General features: G+C 39.5%; 1 protein-coding gene across 1 annotated transcript; it reads right to left on the reverse strand.

Moving 5' to 3' along the window:
* Nucleotides 1-1,232: 1,232 nt before the first annotated feature.
* Nucleotides 1,233-16,828, reverse strand: si:dkey-3h3.3 (uncharacterized protein LOC100144568 homolog). The gene is made up of 4 exons (XM_052039033.1): nt 16,609-16,828; nt 12,439-13,743; nt 7,314-7,531; nt 1,233-2,907 (listed from the first exon to the last, which is right to left on the reverse strand). The coding sequence occupies exons 1-4, from the start codon at nt 16,642-16,644 to the stop codon at nt 2,838-2,840; spliced, it is 1,629 nt and encodes a 542-aa protein (XP_051894993.1). The 5' UTR covers nt 16,645-16,828; the 3' UTR covers nt 1,233-2,837.
* Between the last annotated feature and the right edge of the window lie 1,202 nt (nt 16,829-18,030).

Raw genomic sequence — 18,030 nt, forward strand, 5'->3', positions numbered from 1 at the left:
TTTAATAAATAATACTGTAATATCAGATGTTTATTCGTAATGAATCCTTCATTTATAGCTCATAGGCCAAATAAAAAAATCAGTGCCCATCTCCATGTATTTGTAAGTGCATAATGATCTCATTTAGAATTGATTCAGTTAGCACTTTTTTGCTTGGGAATGCATCCCTAGTGTCAAATGAGATGTCTGTATACTCACACTTCCCAATCCAATGGAAAGAGGACAGGATAGCAGTTAAAATGGAGTGATTCCATTTCCCAATATGCTGAACTTCCCACTTTAATGGCAAGTTGTTCATCAGACAACTCCATAAGATGCGGTTGCAAAGCCAGTAAGGCCAACTGAAAAACCTTGCTTGATGGGGCCAAGATGAGCTGAAGCATTCCTACTTTCCATTTGTTTGAACTCACCTTTTCTGGTTTGACTTCCTTAATTTATTTTCACTTAAAATCTTTTTTAAAAAAGTCATGGCAGAAATAAAAGGGGTAAATAGCATGCTGAGAACTAGAATAAGGTGGAAAAAGAATCCAAAAGGGACTTGATAGGCCTGTGGAAAAGAATTAAGTTGCAGGGTGACAGGGAAATAAGGAGGGAGGGTAGGATTGTTATGGTGTGAGTTGATGTGGGCCTGATGTGCTAAATGGCATTCCTCTGTGTTGTAATACATAGTTAATGTTTAGCGGTGGCACAGAGTGCAGCAGTTAGTGCAAATTGCCTCAAAGCTCCAGCAACCCAATTTCAATCCTGACCTTGGGGAGTGTGTAAAGTTTGTATGTTCTCCCTGGGACTGCATGGATTTTCCCTTAATGTGATGGTCTCCCCCACCTCCCAAAGACATGCTGGTCAGTTAATTGTCTATTATAAATCACTCCTAGTGTAGGTAAGTTCTAGAAGAAAAAAGGGAGCAGTTATTTTAGGCCTATATCTAACCCATGGTTAGATCACACGAGGTGTACAGACAGCAATTCTGGGCACTGCAGTTTAGGACCCAGATCTCAGCCTTAGGATCTGCATCATGGATTTATCAAAACTTGAAATGGATGAACTGGTGAACTGATTCAGCTGCTTATTCAGCTAAAATTACATTTTGTTGACAAGATTGAGTTGCACACATGGTGAAGTGAAGTTTCTCACTGAATCGTAAAAGTTAATCTTTGAACTGAACATTATTTTTTACGTTTTTTGAAACATGGGTCATATGCATTAGCTGCAATAATACAAAATATACACCATCAAGGTAAAGCAAATTTATTTTGATGCAAGACAATGTATAAAAGTAAAATATCTCACATTGGTGAAGACGTTATTTTCATATTAATTTATTTCAAGAGAGTGGAGGGGCTCTTTCAGCTACAAAGCAATTTCAACATTACGCACACTGCTCAATATTAAGTGGGAAATGACTATAAAGGATACCACACTTAGGCATCATGGTAACTATACTCCTTAAAGCCACAGGGTAACACCTCAAGTAAAACAGCAGGCAGAAGAGTTTGAAATCGGTTTAAATGTTTGTTTGCTAGCACACAGCATAATCTGAATTACTTCCAAACACTGAGCTTCTTTCTACCAGCCACATATATATGTTAGAATTGTAAGTTTAAGGGAATAATTCAATGCAGCAGTTTATCATTCATAAACCCAAAAAAAAGATACAGTTTGGAGTCTGTGTAATCTCTCTAACAGCTAACTATTGTTCTAATTAAATGTGTTATCACCAAAGCAATGATGGGAAATATACAATGCATTCTCAGTGCAGAACTGAGAAATAGAAGTTCAAACTGAAAAGAAGGGCTACTAAATAAACTTGTTCCTGACTTCTCATAAATCTTGTTGGTGTACATAACAAAATCAGTTTAGTTACACTTGAGTCAAGGGTATCAAACATTAAACTTTTGAATGGCAGTTTCCAGATTATGAATTTACTTCTGGAGAATGTGATGCTTCTAGTCCACGCGCATATTCAAAGAAAATAATTGTACATACTATGGTCAATTGAGGCACCAGGGTAGTTCAATCCATATTACATTGGCGCATTAGTAACACAAAGTTCATATGGGAAAATGCCTTAAAGTATTCTTTTTTCCCATCACCATCGAGCAGTTTTCCTTCACTTTTGCTAACATGTTCTTGATTTGATTTTTGTTTCTTTGTAGTCTCTTTCTATGGTTATTGACAACTAAGCTGCTCCAAAGTGTTAATATCCTGCTCTGTATCATGTCATTTTACAAATCTTGGAGGTGAAAAGATGATCTAGGAGGAAGTGAAAGGTTGCTGTAACACTGAAATAGGGAAAGCAGGTGAAATGAACTCAGGTAAATTTCCTATTTGATTTCCTGTTAGCTTTCTCTTCATTTTCTTTACCCTGCCACTTCTATTTGCCTGCTTTCACTTTCCTTTCCCGACAGAATTGTGATTGTCAACAGTTACAAAAACTCAGAGAAGATGTTTTCTAAACCTGGGCCCAGAACAGAACAACATCTTTATTTGTGGGAAAGATAACACATAGGCCAATACAGCTCCATTTGATCCAGTAGCTGCAATGCTACCATGTGCATACCAGTAAATTTACTGCAATGCATGGAAATAAACTATTTGGCACAGAAATTCAAAGAATTCACAACTTCTATTTGACAAAAGCAAACTGCAATTCTGCATCAGATTATTGCTATTTATGCTTTTTGTGAGACAATACATATATCTACTTACATAAAGCACATAAATGATGGTTGTTAGGCAGCAATATACATGATCTTAAATGAAGTGTTTTAAAACTACAAGCAGCAACACCTACAACACGCAAGTATCTTACTTAATTGTTGCATTTACAATACAGTTTAGTAAATTCCTTTGGCCTTCAACTCATCCTGCACTCTAGCCAGATAGGTTGGATCTGGGTACCCAAACCTAAAAATTAAATAACAAAAATTCTTCAGTTATTATGCCACCACAAATGTAAACAACTAAAATGATATACTTTCTAGATTGTTTTAATTTATTTGATTTTCAGGACTTCTGTCCATAGCAAGACCAGAATTTATTGCCCATCCCCAATTGCCCCTGTAAGTTGGTGTTGGTGGTGGTGAACCACCTACAACAGAGTGGCTTGCTAAGCCATTTCTGTAGTACATAAGTGCCAACCACATGGGTCACCTGGAGTGATATAAAGGCCACACCAGGTAAAGATGGCAGATTTCCTTAATTAACCAGATGGGTTTTTACAATAAACTGGTAATTTTTGCAGTCATCATTAAGAAATGTGTGTTTGTCCAAGTTCCAGAATAGGAGAACCATTCGCTTATAACAAAATATAATACTTCTCCATCTCCACATCCCTCCAATGTCTATGCCCTCAACCCTGGATTTTTTTTTTTAAAGTTAGCATTTTGAATTTTGTTTTTCCATTTCAAAGAAGTCATTTTGAAAGCTGGCACTCCAGCACACACAACACAGAAGTTCTGTTGAGCTCCATCAGAAGCATGGGCATAAGAAGCCTTTCCATGCCTGCAATTCCTCCCAAGGATCCATTTCTAGATTCTGGAAGTGAATAAAATATTGGGATGGCTCTTTTAAAAACTCTAGATGCCCAATCATAACAAGCAGCTCTGCTGTCCAGCATATACTGCAGGCAAAGCTTGGGACATATACAGGTTGTGTATACAGTGGCATGCAAAAGTTTGGGCACCCCTGGTCAAAATTTCTGTTACTGTGAATAGCTAAACGAGTAAAAGATGACCCGGTTTCCAAAAGGTATAAAGTTAAAGATGACACATTTCTTTAATATTTTAAGCACAATTACTTTTTTATTTCTATCTTTTAGTTTCAAAATTACAAAAAAGGAAAAAGGGCCCAAAGCAAAAGTTTGGGCACCCTGCATGGTCAGTACTTAGTGACACCCCCCTTTGGTAAGTATCACAGCTTGTAAACGAAAGGCATTCTGTAGTCAGCTAAGGCTCTTTCAGTTCTTGTTTGGGGGATTTTCGCCCATTCTTCCTTGCGAAAGGCTTCTAGTTCTGTGAGATTCTTGGGTCGTCTTGCATGCATTGCTACAGATTTTTGATTATGTTTAGGTTGGGGGACTGTGAGTGCCATGGCAAAACCTTCAGCTTGTGCCTCTTGAGGTAGTCCATTGTGGATTTTGAGGTGTGTTTAGGATCATTATCCTGTTGTAGAAGCCATCCCCTTTTCATCTTCAGCTTTTTTACAGATGGTGTGATGTTTGCTTCCAGAATTTGCTGGTATTTAATTGAAATCATTCTTCCCTCTACCAGTGAAATGTTCCCTGTGCCACTGGCTGCAACACAAGCCCAAAGCATGATCGATCCACCCCTGTGCTTAACAGTTGGAGAGGTGTTCTTTTCATGAAATTCTGCACCCTTTTTTCTCCAAACATAACTTTGCTCATTGCGGCCAAAAAGTTCTATTTTAACATCATCAGTCCACAGGACTTGTTTCCAAAATGCATCAGGCTTGTTTAGATGTTCCTTTGCAAACTTCTGACACTGAATTTTGTGGTGAGGACGCAGGAAAGGTTTTCTTCTGATGACTCTTCCATGAAGGTCATATTTGTGCAGGTGTCGTTGCACAGTAGAACAGTGCACCACCACTCCAGAGTCTGCTACATCTTCCTGAAGGTCTTTTGCAGTCAAACGGGGGTTTTGATTTGCCTTTCTAGCAACCCTACGAGCAGTTCTCTCGGAAAGCTGTCTTGGTCTTCCAGACCTCAACTTGACCTCCACCGTTCCTGTTAACTGCCATTTCTTAATTACATTACGAACTAAGCAAACGGCTACCTGAAAACACTTTGCTATCTTCTTATAGCCTTCTCCTGCTTTGTGGGCATCATTTATTTTAATTTTCAGAGTGCTAAGCAGCTGCTTAGAGGAGCCCATGGCTGCTGATTGTTGGGGCAAGGTTTGAGGAGTCAGGGTATTTATAAAGCTTTAAAATTTGCATCACCTGGCCTTTCCTAATGATGACTGTGAACAAGCCATAGCCCTAACAAGCTAATGAAGGTCTGAGACCTTGGTAAAAGTTATCTGAGAGCTCAAATCTCTTGGGGTGCCCAAACTTTTGCATGGTGCTCCTTTTTCACTCTAAAATTGTACAAAACAAAAATAATACTCTAATCTTACTTAAAATGTTGAAAAGAATGTTTCATCTTTAACTGTATGACTTTTGGAGATCAGTTCATCTTCTACTCACTTTTCACAGTAACAGAAATTTTGACCAGGGGTGCCCAAACTTTTACATGCCACTGTATTTCCCTGCCACTGTATTTCCCTGCCACTGGGCTAAAGAAGCAAGAAGGAACAAGATGCAAAAGATGTCAAACTGTGGATCAGAAATGGGCTACATTTTGACATCTTTTGCACCTTATTCTCTCCTCTTTATCATATTGCTTTTGTATTCAATACCTATAATAAAATCTGTTTCCCACCTGAAATCCCCCTATTAAAGATTTGTGCAGTTATTTTGTCTTATGTTCACACACTCTTCAGAGAGCGTCACTCATTGAGTTATACTTTTCTGTCCTTCTTCCCCACTCGAGATAGTTTCTATCCAATTGTTAAGACTGCTGGCCTTTTCAATAGCTATAACCAAGTGTCACCCTCATACTTTTGAAGAAATATGGTTGTAGTGAGAAAATATGATAAGAAAGTGGGTTAATTCTGCTTCTTGTTGTTCCTGTAACAGCAGCAAATCGATGAAGAAATGCTTTCTACGTGGAGCTTAGGGAAGTATGAAAATCCAGCATCAGTTTGTTAAAGTGGAGTTCAAAGAACACATCAATGAAAAAGGATGCAGGAAATCTTCAATAAAAATTAAACAGACAATGGTGTAACCAGGTACGTCAGAACCATGGACAAAAGGAAGTTGGCGTTTCAGATGAAAAGTGCTCACCAGAGAGGTGGTGGCTTTTCTTACCCATTGCAAATACTTATCGATAAGCTGTGTACTTTAACAAATTCGAGTCATACAGCACAAACACAGGCCCTTTAGCCCAACCGATCTAAGTCAACCAAGATGCCCATCTAAGCTAGTCCCATTTGCCCATGTTTGGCCCATATCCCTCTGAACCTTTCCTATCCACGTACTTGTCCAAGTGCCTTTTAAATGCTGTTACTGCACCTGCCTCAACCACTTCCTCTGGAAGCTCTTTCCACATGTGGACCACCCTCTGAGTGAAAAAGTTGCCACTTAGGTTCCTATTAACTTTCTCCCCTCTCACCTTAAACCTATGCCATCTAGTTCTTAATTCCCCAACCTTGGGAAAATTTCTGTACTTAATGATGAAAATAGACATAGTCAAAATCTGTTTACTTTATGCCACATTCACTGGAATAATGATGCCACAATGTGTGCCCCCCAAAAAAAACTTTGATTTCCAGTAGATCTTTTTGAAAGGATGACCCAGTTATGGATAGAGCAAAAACTGCTATCCAAAGAAATGGGCGAGACTTGACCGCATCATGGAATTAATAAGTGGAGGTTTAAGGGCACTATCACACTGAGAAGATGCATGCTGATAAAAACCTTAACAAGACAGATTAAAGCTGGGAAATGGAAGCTGACCAGCTATATTTGATGCTAGAAATCAAGCAACCAGAGCTGGTGTCCAGCAGCAGCAGCAGCAGGAAAACAGCTGACACTGAACAGAATAAATGTGCAAGAGCATCAGAGTTGAGTGATCAGCTGTTCAATCAGCTATGATTTTGCTAAATGCTGTACTGATTTAAACACCAAGAGTAGCTGACAGTGAAAAAAAATTGAAGACTTCAGTTAAATCAAATCAGCAATTTAAAGTGCAGCTAGGTACGGTTCCTAACTCTCCAACAGTAACACAGAGATGAGGGAAGCTATCTATTTAGTGTGACACTGTCATACAAATCATAGTTAATCAACTTTACTCTGCTATTATATTGGAATTTTTCAAATAATTTTCACAATCTGTAACCTACATTCTGGTCATTGATTAGATAATTGCATGGGTGAAGGAATGAATAAACCATGCTTTTTATTAGACCGATAAAAATTGCAATTTTTAATGAAAACAAACTTGAAAGATTTGACAGTGGTAGAAAACGGACATTCAGTGATTGGCTGATTATATCTCTGCCCCCCAAATCTCCTTCGGATTAATGGATGGAAAAATCTCAGTACATGGCAGGCATTCAGCTATCTTTTTTTAAGAAAGTAAATAGGCTGCAGCAGTTCACAAATTACATTCTTTATAACCCCCCAAGACAATTTTTAACTTTTGGATGCCAGATATTGATGAAAAATAAACGTAACTTTGACACCATACTTACCCTGATGGCCCTCCGTGCGTACTTGTTTTATGATGAATATCATTCCATGTCACCACATTGCTTCTCCCTGTGGTACTAGATGTTCCAACAGTGAAGATCAGTCTTTGACTGAAAGCTCGCTGCAGGAGTTTGAGCACTTTTCTCCCCTCAGGGCTGTTTGGTAAGTAAGCAGTACGCGTCGTACCATGATACTTTTGGCCAGGCTGTGGATGCTCTTTCTGCAAGTTATACACAGAATGTTACTAAATTATCAGTGTGCTCTAATATAAAAACTACAGTTCTGGTCTGATTCCTCCAATACCTCAAATAAGTTTATTCAGTGAACAATCAAATCAAAAAGATTTGGGAGGTCTCAAATCTGATTGCTGGTTTGTGTTGACTTAGTTAACCTCCACCTGCAGACACAATAAAAATGCCAGGATATCTTGTCCAGAATATCTTGCTTGTCTGCATTTGTAGAACTACACAAAACATCTGATAACTAGCCCTTTGGCTGAGTATTCCCCTACAGTCCTTTAAAAAAACTTCTGTCAATTGCAAAGTTAATACTCTCTAAGTGTTACTAATGAATCTGCATCCAGATTGTGACAACTCAGTGAATGAAACACATGGTTTCTTCATGTTACCTGTGTTTTGCTCATTATCTTAAAGAGGTTTCATCTGGTTACTAACCTTTCTACCACTGGATACAATTTATCTTAATTCATGCTATGACAAACAGTCATTTTTGAATACTTCCATCACATTTCTTGGCTTTCTCTACTCTAGGGAAAGAAATTCCACCTTTGCCCAATCTCTCTGAATAACATACCTCATACCTGGGGCCGTTATAGTAAATGTCCTCAGCTCCCTCTCTAGGAGCTTGACCTTCTTCAGGGAGTGTGGTACCACCTGGAGTTGAACACATTACTAACAGTTGAGAGCTAAACCTTCTCAAATTTTTCTGGCTGCTACATTCTATTCCTCAATTAAAAAAGCCAAGGAAGCCATCTGACTTTGATCAGTCATAGGGTCACACAGCACAGTAACAGGCCCTTCGGCACAACGGTTCCATGCCAAACAAGACTCCTATCTAAGCTAGTCCCATTTGTCTGCATTTGGCCCACGTCCCTCTAAACCTTTCCCATCCATGTACCTGTCCAAGTGCCTTTTAAGTGTTGTTAATGTACCTGCCAGAACCACTTCCTCTGACAGTTCATTCCATACATTGACCAACCTCTGGGTGAAAAAGTTGCCCCTCCAGTTCCTTTCAAGTCTTTTCAACTTGTTCTGCCATTTTCAAAGTTGTGTCTGTGTATACGTATCTGGGCTTTCTGTCTGCTGGAAAACTTTCCATCTATATTAAAGTGGCATTCTCACCACACTTTTATTTTGTTAATGTCTATAAAATAATATTTATTTTGTTAACGGCACGGTAGCATAGTGGCTAGCATAATGCTTTACAGTGCCAGAGATCCAGGTTCAAATCCGGCCACTGTCTGTAAGGAGTTTATACGTTCTCCCCGTGTCTGTGTGGGTTTCCTCCGGGTGCTCCGGTTTCCTCCCACATTCCAAAGACGTACAGGTTAGCAAGTTGTGGGCATGCTATGTTGGCGCCAGAAGCGTGGCGACACTTGCGGGCTGCCCCCCAAAATCACTACGCAAAAGATGTATTTCACTGTGTGTTTCGACATACATTTGACTAATAAAGATCTTATCTTATTTGGCACTTTGGAGTTTAAAAAAGACATTTATCAAATGCTCAACACCTCCCAATTTGCTCCACTACTTCAACAAATACTTAATCATATTTGCCAAAACAGCATGTTGCTTTTAAATCCCTAACACCTTTGACAGTTGAGGCTCCTCCCTCATGCTTGCAAGCAGTCAGAAGCTGCCTGTGAATTCCCAGCACGAGAGAGGCTTTCCGAGTTCGAAGGACCAGTTTGTCCAGCCCTTCTTATTTCTGTCAGATGAGTACAGGTGGGTGGGCCTGCAGACTGTGCGCCAAATTCAGTTTAGAACATAGAACAGTACAGCACAGTACAGGCCCTTCAGCCCACAATGTTGTGCTGACTAATATAAACCTACTCCATGATCAATCCAACCCTTTCCTCCTAAACAGCCCATAACCCTCCATTTTTCTTACATCCATGTGCCTATCTAAGAGTCTTTTATATATTCCTATTGTATCAGCCTCTACCACCACCCTCAGCAGTGTGTTCCGGCACCCACCACACTCTATGTAAAAAAACCTCTGACATATCCCCTGAACCTTCCTCCATGCACCTAAAACAGGTGATCTCTAGTATTGGCCATTGCCACCCTAGGGAAAAGATGCCGGCTGTCTAATCTGTCTATGCCCCTCATAATCTTATACACCTGTCAAGTCACCTCTCATCCTCAGTCATTCTAAAGAGAAAAGCCCTAGCTCGCTCAACCTTTCCTCATAAGACATGTTCTCTAATCCAGGAAGCTTCCTGATAAATCTCCTCTGCACCCTTTCAAAAGCTTCTACATCCTTCTTATAATGAGGTGACCAGAACGGAACACAATATTCTAAGTGGGGCCTAACCACAGTTTTATAGAGCTGCAACATTACCTCGTGGTTCTTGAACTCAATCCCCCAACTAATAAAGGCCTTCTTAACCACCTATCAACTTGTGCAGCAACTTTGAGGGATCTATGGACTTGAACCCCAAGATCCCTCTGTTCCTTCACACTGTTAAGAATCCTGCCAATAACTTTGTACTCTGCCTTCAAGTTCAATCTTCCAAAGTGTATCACTTCACACATTTCCATCTGCCCAACTCTGCATCCTGTCTATATCCCGTTGTAACCTACAACAACTCTCTACACTATCCACAACACCTCCCACCTTTGTGTCATCTGCAAACTTACTGACCCACCTCTCCACTTCCACATCCAAGTCATTTATAAAAATCACAAAGAGCAGGGGTCCCAGAACAGATTCCTGCAGAACTCCACTGGTCACCATCCTCCGGGCAGAATACTCTCCATCTACTACCACCCTCTGCCTTCTGTGGTCAAGCCAATTCCAAATCCACACAGCCAAGTTTCCATGGATCCCATGCCTCATGACTTTGACCCACTTGGCTCATGTGGATTGAAATATAATTAATTCAGTAGGTTAGCATGTAATTTAATAGAGATTTTAACAAATTAAGGGAAACTACTGTAAACTCTAGTAACCCGGCATTCTTGGGGCTTTGGTGCCGAACTGGCAAATTTTCCGGACTATTGAATGTTCTCCTATTAATATCCCAACTCACTTTTCTTTTACTTTTTGTATTATAGTCAGGCTTAACTTTTAAAAGATTTTACTGTAAACCAGGAGAATTTAAAGGGAGCACAGAAAACAGGGCCCTGGTCATTTTAAGGCAGCCCAGGAAACATCACCTGTAGACCCAGAGAGGTTGAACGTTTGGGATTTCCGAACAATTGGATTATCGGAGTTTTATAAATTAAAGTCAGATCAGTAAAAGTGAAATTTTGAAATACTTCTATGTGCTCAGCATCATAGAACTGAGGAAATGTCTTCCAAATATAGCAATTGATACTAGGTTAATTATTAATTTTAAATATGCAATTGAAAATTGTTTTTATTATCAGAGTTACCAAGGGTTATGAGAGAGCATTAGGCATATGAAGATTGTTGATCAAACATGATCTTTATATATGGTGAAATAACCTTATCAAACTAACCAGCCTCTTCCTATTGCTGACTCAAATGTTAAAATTCTGAGCTGTACCCCGAGAGCACTGAGTGCAAAAGCAAGGCAATTACATTAAACTGAAGCACTCTTTCCAATTTCAAGCATTGCACTTTACGAAGGACCAGAAGACTTCGGAGTAAGACAAGAGACTTTGATATACTGGAGAGGGTGCAGAGAAAAGTGGGAAAAGGTTGTTTTTCTTACAGTAAAGACCACAAGAAGATTTAATTCAAGATATTTAAATAATTAAACAACTTTCGTTTATACAGTACATTTAACATGATAAAATCATAATAAAATGGGAACATATCAAACCAAGAAATGACAGAGTCAGATGATATATCGGAAAAGATGACCAATGGCAAGTTCAAAGAGATAAATTTTAAGGACAATATTTAAGCAGGAAAGAGAGATCTAGAGGTGAGAGATTTTAGGAGGGATATCCAGAATTTAGCGTCTTGACAGCTGAAGGCACAGCAATGGTGCAGCCAGAAAATTCAGGATGTGCAGTAGTTCAAAATTTGCTGGGCAAAGATATTTCAATGCATTAAAGGATTGAAGGAGATCGCAGAGAAAAGGTGAAGTGACACCATGGACAGATTTGAATGCAAGAATGAGAATATTCCAGTTAGGCATGCATTGTAGTAGATAAGTCTGGAAGTTACAAAGATATGTCTGATAATTTCAGGTTTTCAGTTACTAGGCCACAAATGGGTGAAGATATAGCAATGGAACGCAAGCAGTTTTGAGATGACGTGGATATGAAGGATTAAAATTGAATTCCAAGACCAGTGCAAAAGCCAAGGTTGCAAACAGTCCAATTCAGTTTCAGAAAGTTATCAGAGACACAGATAAGGTCAGTGAAAGGGATCAGAGTTTGTTATTGGCATCCAACAACATTGGTTTCAGTCTTTTCAATATTTAATTGAGAAAAAAAATTTCTGCTCATCCATCCTTGGAAAGTGGAGCATTCAAGGCAGGGTATCACCAATGTGTGTGTAGAAATTGATCCCATTTTTGTGATGATTCTGCTAAGGGAAAGTACATATTGTGTTAAGGACAGATGGAGGACATCATGCCTAAAATATGGAAAGAGGTGCCATTAAAGGTAATTCAATGTCTAGGATCAGATAAACCAAGATGCATCATGTGATGAAGAATTAAAATTCATTGCTGGACAGGGTGGTGGAAACCAGATTCAATCAGACAGCAGCTTTCAAAAAGGGTTATTAACTTCTTATATGAAGAAAATAATTCCAGGGATGTGTGGGTTTAAATGGATTGCTTTTCAATGCAGCCAAAACAGACTTGATCAACCAAATTATCTCCTGCTGTCATGTACTACTCGAAAATTCTGTAATCACACCTTTAGCTCAGAATATTGTTGTTATAGCAGAATAGCTACTCACCCCCTGAAGGCCATCTGGTATTGTGTAGTGTATCTCAATGGTATCATATTTCTCATAACCAGGAAGATGCATCGCCAAGTTCCTGTGACTCATCCGACCACCTTCAGGTTGGTTACCCTTTAACTCTCCATACACTTCTCCACACACAGGGCAGGCAGACTTAGTTTTAAAAGCCATATCTATGCACTCCTTACAAAACGTATGTTTACATTTTAAAGTTTCTCGGACTTCAATTTCTTCCAAGCAAATTGGACAGGTTTTGTCCTCATCTTTTGGTTTTCTTATCATGGCATCTGAATTTGAGGCAGGTTTACATTCTGGTTGTAAAGGCTGCCTCCTGTTTGAATCTGCTGTAATGGCATCATGTGGGTTTGGTTGAAAATTCTCTTGCCTTCTGTTATAATCCAGGGCAGCTTCTACTTTCTTAATATCAGCGGGATTTCCAATTAAAGTAAGTTCTGTATCCTTAGGAGTATACCAGATTTTTGGAAATTTAGTTTGGAGAAATACTTCAACATTTTTAATTGTTATTCCTCTTCCTGAAAGGTTACACTCTACAGTTTTCATGGTGAGATTTGTTGCAATTTTTTGATAGAGATCAATAAACTTCTCTGTTGCACCATGGCATGGTAACTTATTCTTATTTTGTATAAACTGTACACCTATGCTGTTTCCAGAATGGGTTGTTTTTTTGAGGGCATCAAAATCTCTCTCTATCTTTTGCAGGTGGCTGCCACAAGTCTCTTCAATGTAAGACAGAATTGTTCTGTCTACTGGTACTACATCAGGGTTCGGAGATGCATAAGACATTGTAGGTTCAGATCCTATGCCAGAAGACTTTGCACCAGAGTTCCTTGTAAACTCCTTCCCAGCAGGTCTGATAGATTCTGTATGAGCGGAGCTTAAAGACTTTGCACCAGAGAGCTTTGTAGATTTTGCACCAAAAGCTCTTGCAGACTCTGTTGCAGAGGACCTTGTAGATTCTGTGTGAGAGGAACTTGGAAACTTAGCACCAGGCTGCCTTGTAGATTTTAATTCAGAGGACATTCCCATCTCTGCCTCAGAGCATGCACTAGATTCTGCACCAGAGGACTTTGGAATGCCTGTTCCAGAGAGCCCAATCTTAAGCTTCATTAATTCAGTGTGAATTTTATCAATCTTTTCAAATGAATCAATAACTTCATAACTTTTTACACCACCTTGACACTTTTCAAATGCTTTGCTTAATTTAATGATACCCAACGCCTCATTTTCCTTGTCCTTAAAAATGCTTAAATCAATGATTGCTCTGACTTCAGGAAACACCTGCAAGAAGTAAAATTCAATAATAAATATACAATGCTTACTGATGCACCACATCTATAAAGTTACCTTAAGCAGGTGTAAATAAAAATACAGCACAAGCATTTTCTTCTTTTTTTCCTCTTCCATAAAATGGCTGAGTTTGCTTCAACTTCAGTCAATGATTTAAGTTTTACCCTCATATTGATCAGTGTGTTACTACCATGAACAGTGGGAGCAAATATATCATGCAGCTCAAAAATTCCTATCTATGATCTGTCCTGAACTACCTGCTCTCTGTAATGGTGACAGTGGGCAGGTAAAGCCAGGTTCAGTGGCACAGCCCTTAAGGGGGGATGCAGCAAGGAAATGGTAACAATGAGGCTCCATTGGAATGACTTCCAACAGAGTCATACAGCTTGGAAACAGGCCCTTTGCCCCAACTGGTTCACGTCGACCAAGATGCCCATCTAAGCTTGTCCAATGTGCCTGCATTTGGCTCAAACCGTTCCCATCCATGTACCTGACCAAGTATTTCAAACTGTTAGGTTCAAGAATACAAGTAATAAAATTCCAGAAGTAGTAGCACTTTAACTCTCCATTCCATCCCTACTTTGGCTTCCTACATTGTTCCAATGGTACCTTAAATGCAAGGAGCAGCACCTTGCCACCCGAATTGGCACATGACAACCTTCAGGACTTGACATCAAGATCAAAAAATTCAGATAATCAGTCATTCCAGCCTTGTGTCTCTCAATTCCAGCACTCACAATTCTCTCCCATTCTTTGATGTTATTTATTTCCTCCTACTCACACTTCTACTTCCCCCCCCGCCACTCCGCCTTAACTGGCACCACCACATGTCGCTAAAGCTCTTCTCATCTCCAAGACAGCAGAAGACATTCCCTTCTGTTATCTCCACCCCTCCCTTTCTCTGCAACTTAAAGTTTATTTCTAACTTTTTAAAATTCCTATTAAGAGTCAATGGTTGGACCATTAACTCCATTTCTCTCCACGCAATACAAATGATATTTGAATGAAATGCTAGGAAACTACCATCTCCCCATGGAATCCCTCCTCCCATATGTCACTTCCTACAGCCGAACAGAATTGAAGAAAGAAAACAAAGTATATGCACCCTTGACAACGTTAGCACTAACTACCAGTAATCATACAAGTTGCCACTGAAAAACTCATCCTTTGGAAAAATATTTTTCCTTTCCGATGTCGCAAATTTTGTTATATTCATTCACAGGTGTTACAAGTCTAGTCTTCGTTCCCTATGAGGTGATGATGAACTGTTTTAAACCATTGCAGTCTGTGTGATAAAGGTACTTCCAATGATGTTGGGCAGGTAGTTACAAGATTTAGACCCAATAACAATGAAGGCAAAATATTTCCAAGTCTTCATGGTGTGCAACTTGGAGGGCAAGTGGTGGAATTTCCATGTACCCGAAAATGATAGACAAGAGTCAAGAATGACATCATATTAAAGTTACTGGATTCGTACTCCAGATGCCTGGGTTAAAGACTCATGGATACTAGTTCAAGTCCAGCTAATTTTAATCATCTATGACTGCTACACTACCAGATTATGAGGGAAGGAAGTCTGAACCTAGCCTCTATATGACTGCAAACCCGCAGCAAAGTGGTTCCTTCTGCACTACCCACGTTATCCTGTTGCAGCAAACTACCACAACTTTCCCTGCAGATCCCACATAGTTGCTGAAGATGAGAAACTGAAATTAGATGCGACTTTACCAGTAACACACTCATCATGTGAGATAAGTGTTAGTCTTGATCAAAATACAACTTTGTTACACAATTCAGTAAGAGAAAATGCTTAATAAAATGTTGAATTTAAAACTTCTTCCTCTTCAAGTTGAGCAGACCAGAGACAGAAGAAAAATAAATGCACAACCGTGCAAATGAAGCAGTCAAGCATTATGAAAAAAGCACAATAAAATTGGTTGCACGAGTCCTATATCTAATTTTCCTGATGGTGATTGCGTCAAACTGGACTCCGAACAAGAATCCAAGTCTTAACCTATTGTTCCACCTAAGGGAATTCTCCAATCCTATGCTTTCATCGTTGTTGCCTAGTTCTCCAGTTCCCCAAACCTGCGAGCAAAGCTTGGACAGGAAGCAATAACTCTCATTTGGTTAGTATTCTAAGAATATTGTTGGATGTTTCTGCATGTTTAAAAAAAAATGATTTCTCTCTAACCCATTTCCTTCACTGACTTTAAAAATGTATAAATATTAACAAGGGGAAGAGAGAATCATAATTGCCCCAAGACAGAGTACAGTAAGCATACAGTGTAGGCCAAAATTTGGAATCCCTTGAGAAAGATTGGGCACAACGTTGAGATATCAATCTCAATTTAAGACCATTTAGGACCATTTAAGAGCAGCCCCAGTGGTTCCCCCTTGTCGGCCTACAATCTCAAAATCGTAGGAAACAGGCAGGGTCGTTTGCTTAAGAATCTGCATTAATGTAGTGCGTTTGACATAGAAGGATATTTAAAAATTGACACTACGCCAAAATAACAGAAAGGATAACCAAAAGTTCGGCCAAAGGACAGGTTTTAACAAGGAAAGTGGGATTGCAGGTAGGGGGGAAGCGGGAGCCTGCAGAGCTCGGGGCCTGAGAGGGTGAAGGTAAGAGATCTGTCGGCGGCTGGGAATACTGGAACAACAACATCAACGCAGCACAGCAACATTAAACAAATCATAAATGCGAATATAATAAAATGAAGAGCTTCTTAAATAAAATTATTTGAACACAATCGCAATCACTACGTTATTAAAACACCAAAAAAAGTACATCGAAATTATAGCTTTTAAGGCCGTTCCTGCAAACATAAATAATGACAAAACACAGCACACCTCCATTTGAAGCCCTCGAAATGAACAAGACTCCATCCACAAAGCGCAGCCCAGCAAACCGGCCACTTCCTCCTTCCCCGTACTGCGCCTGCCCTCGCATCACCGATTGGACCCTTGCTCGCCACTCTGCGCCTTCTCCTACTCGTGATTGGTAGATCCGCCCATCAATCACTCGGACTAGCCTCCAGGGCCAGAGAAGCTAATGCACGGTTCAAAGTGCACAAGTTTCGTTTTTGCTTTTGCTTTTGATTCTGGGAATTAGAACGCAAAGTGAAATCATTTGTTTCCAGCACGTGAAAGTTGAGAATAATTTATTTAAAATGCTTAATTCAGTTATTCAAAGGATACAGAGAAATTCAAGGACAAGCCTGGAGTTCAAAGTAGATTACTCTTTGTAAATATCAGAAGGCCGGGATTTTGTAATTGCTTGGGCTGTGAAACCATCTAGGAATGGTGCCTCAAATCTTGTCATAAACTGCAATTTTTTTTGCCCGTATGTACACAGATGAGCTCAAAGATAAGCTGTAACATTCCTTGCTGACTGGAATATTTATCAAATTATTGAATTGCTGAGAAATCCACTTTCATTTTTATACACTATACTCATTGTTAAAACATTTGGAGAAGGTAAAGACTTATTGAATGAGATGTAATTGAGTTGTTTAAGACATACTAAGCAGTAATTACTGCTGAAACCCACCTTGGCCTTAAAATACAATCTCACTCCCTCAGGATAATTATATCAAAATTCTACATTTATTAAAATTCACAACAATGTTACCTGTTACCGGGACTAGAGTTATAACAAGAGACTGGATAAGATGGGGCTTTGTTCCTGGAGCTTAGGAGGCTGAAGGAAGACCTTACAGAAAACATAAAATCATGAGGGGCATGGATAAGGTGAATGGTCACAGTCTTTTTACCAGGATAGGGGAGTCCATAACTAGTGGGAATAGGCTTAGGGTGAGAAGGGAAAGATTTAGAGGAGACCTGAGGGGCGACCTGAGGCACAGAGGGTGGTGGGCATGTGGAACAAACTGCCAGAGGAAGTGGTAGATAAGGGGACAATTACAACATTTAAAAGACATTTAGACAGGTACATAGCTAGGAAAGATTTAGAGGGACATGGGCCAACCACAGGCAAGTAGCTCAGGTAGACACCTTGGTAGACTCAGGTCAGACAAGTTGGGATGAAGGGCCTATTTCCATGCTGTATGACTCTGTTTAGAGATTAAAATATTTATAATGCTTCACTTAAAATCTTGTGAGAATATCCCAACATTTCACTTGCTGTAAAATGTTTAAAATTTTCATTCAATTTAGTGTTGTTGGCCATCCCAAAGTTACGAATGGGTTCCATTTTTACAGATGTCCAAAAGTCAATTTTGTCCATAAGTTGTAAAATGTATCCATATGTACACA

The sequence above is a fragment of the Pristis pectinata genome, chromosome 2 (genome assembly GCF_009764475.1).
Source record: "Pristis pectinata isolate sPriPec2 chromosome 2, sPriPec2.1.pri, whole genome shotgun sequence".
In the NCBI taxonomy this organism is placed as follows: Eukaryota; Metazoa; Chordata; class Chondrichthyes; order Rhinopristiformes; family Pristidae; genus Pristis; species Pristis pectinata.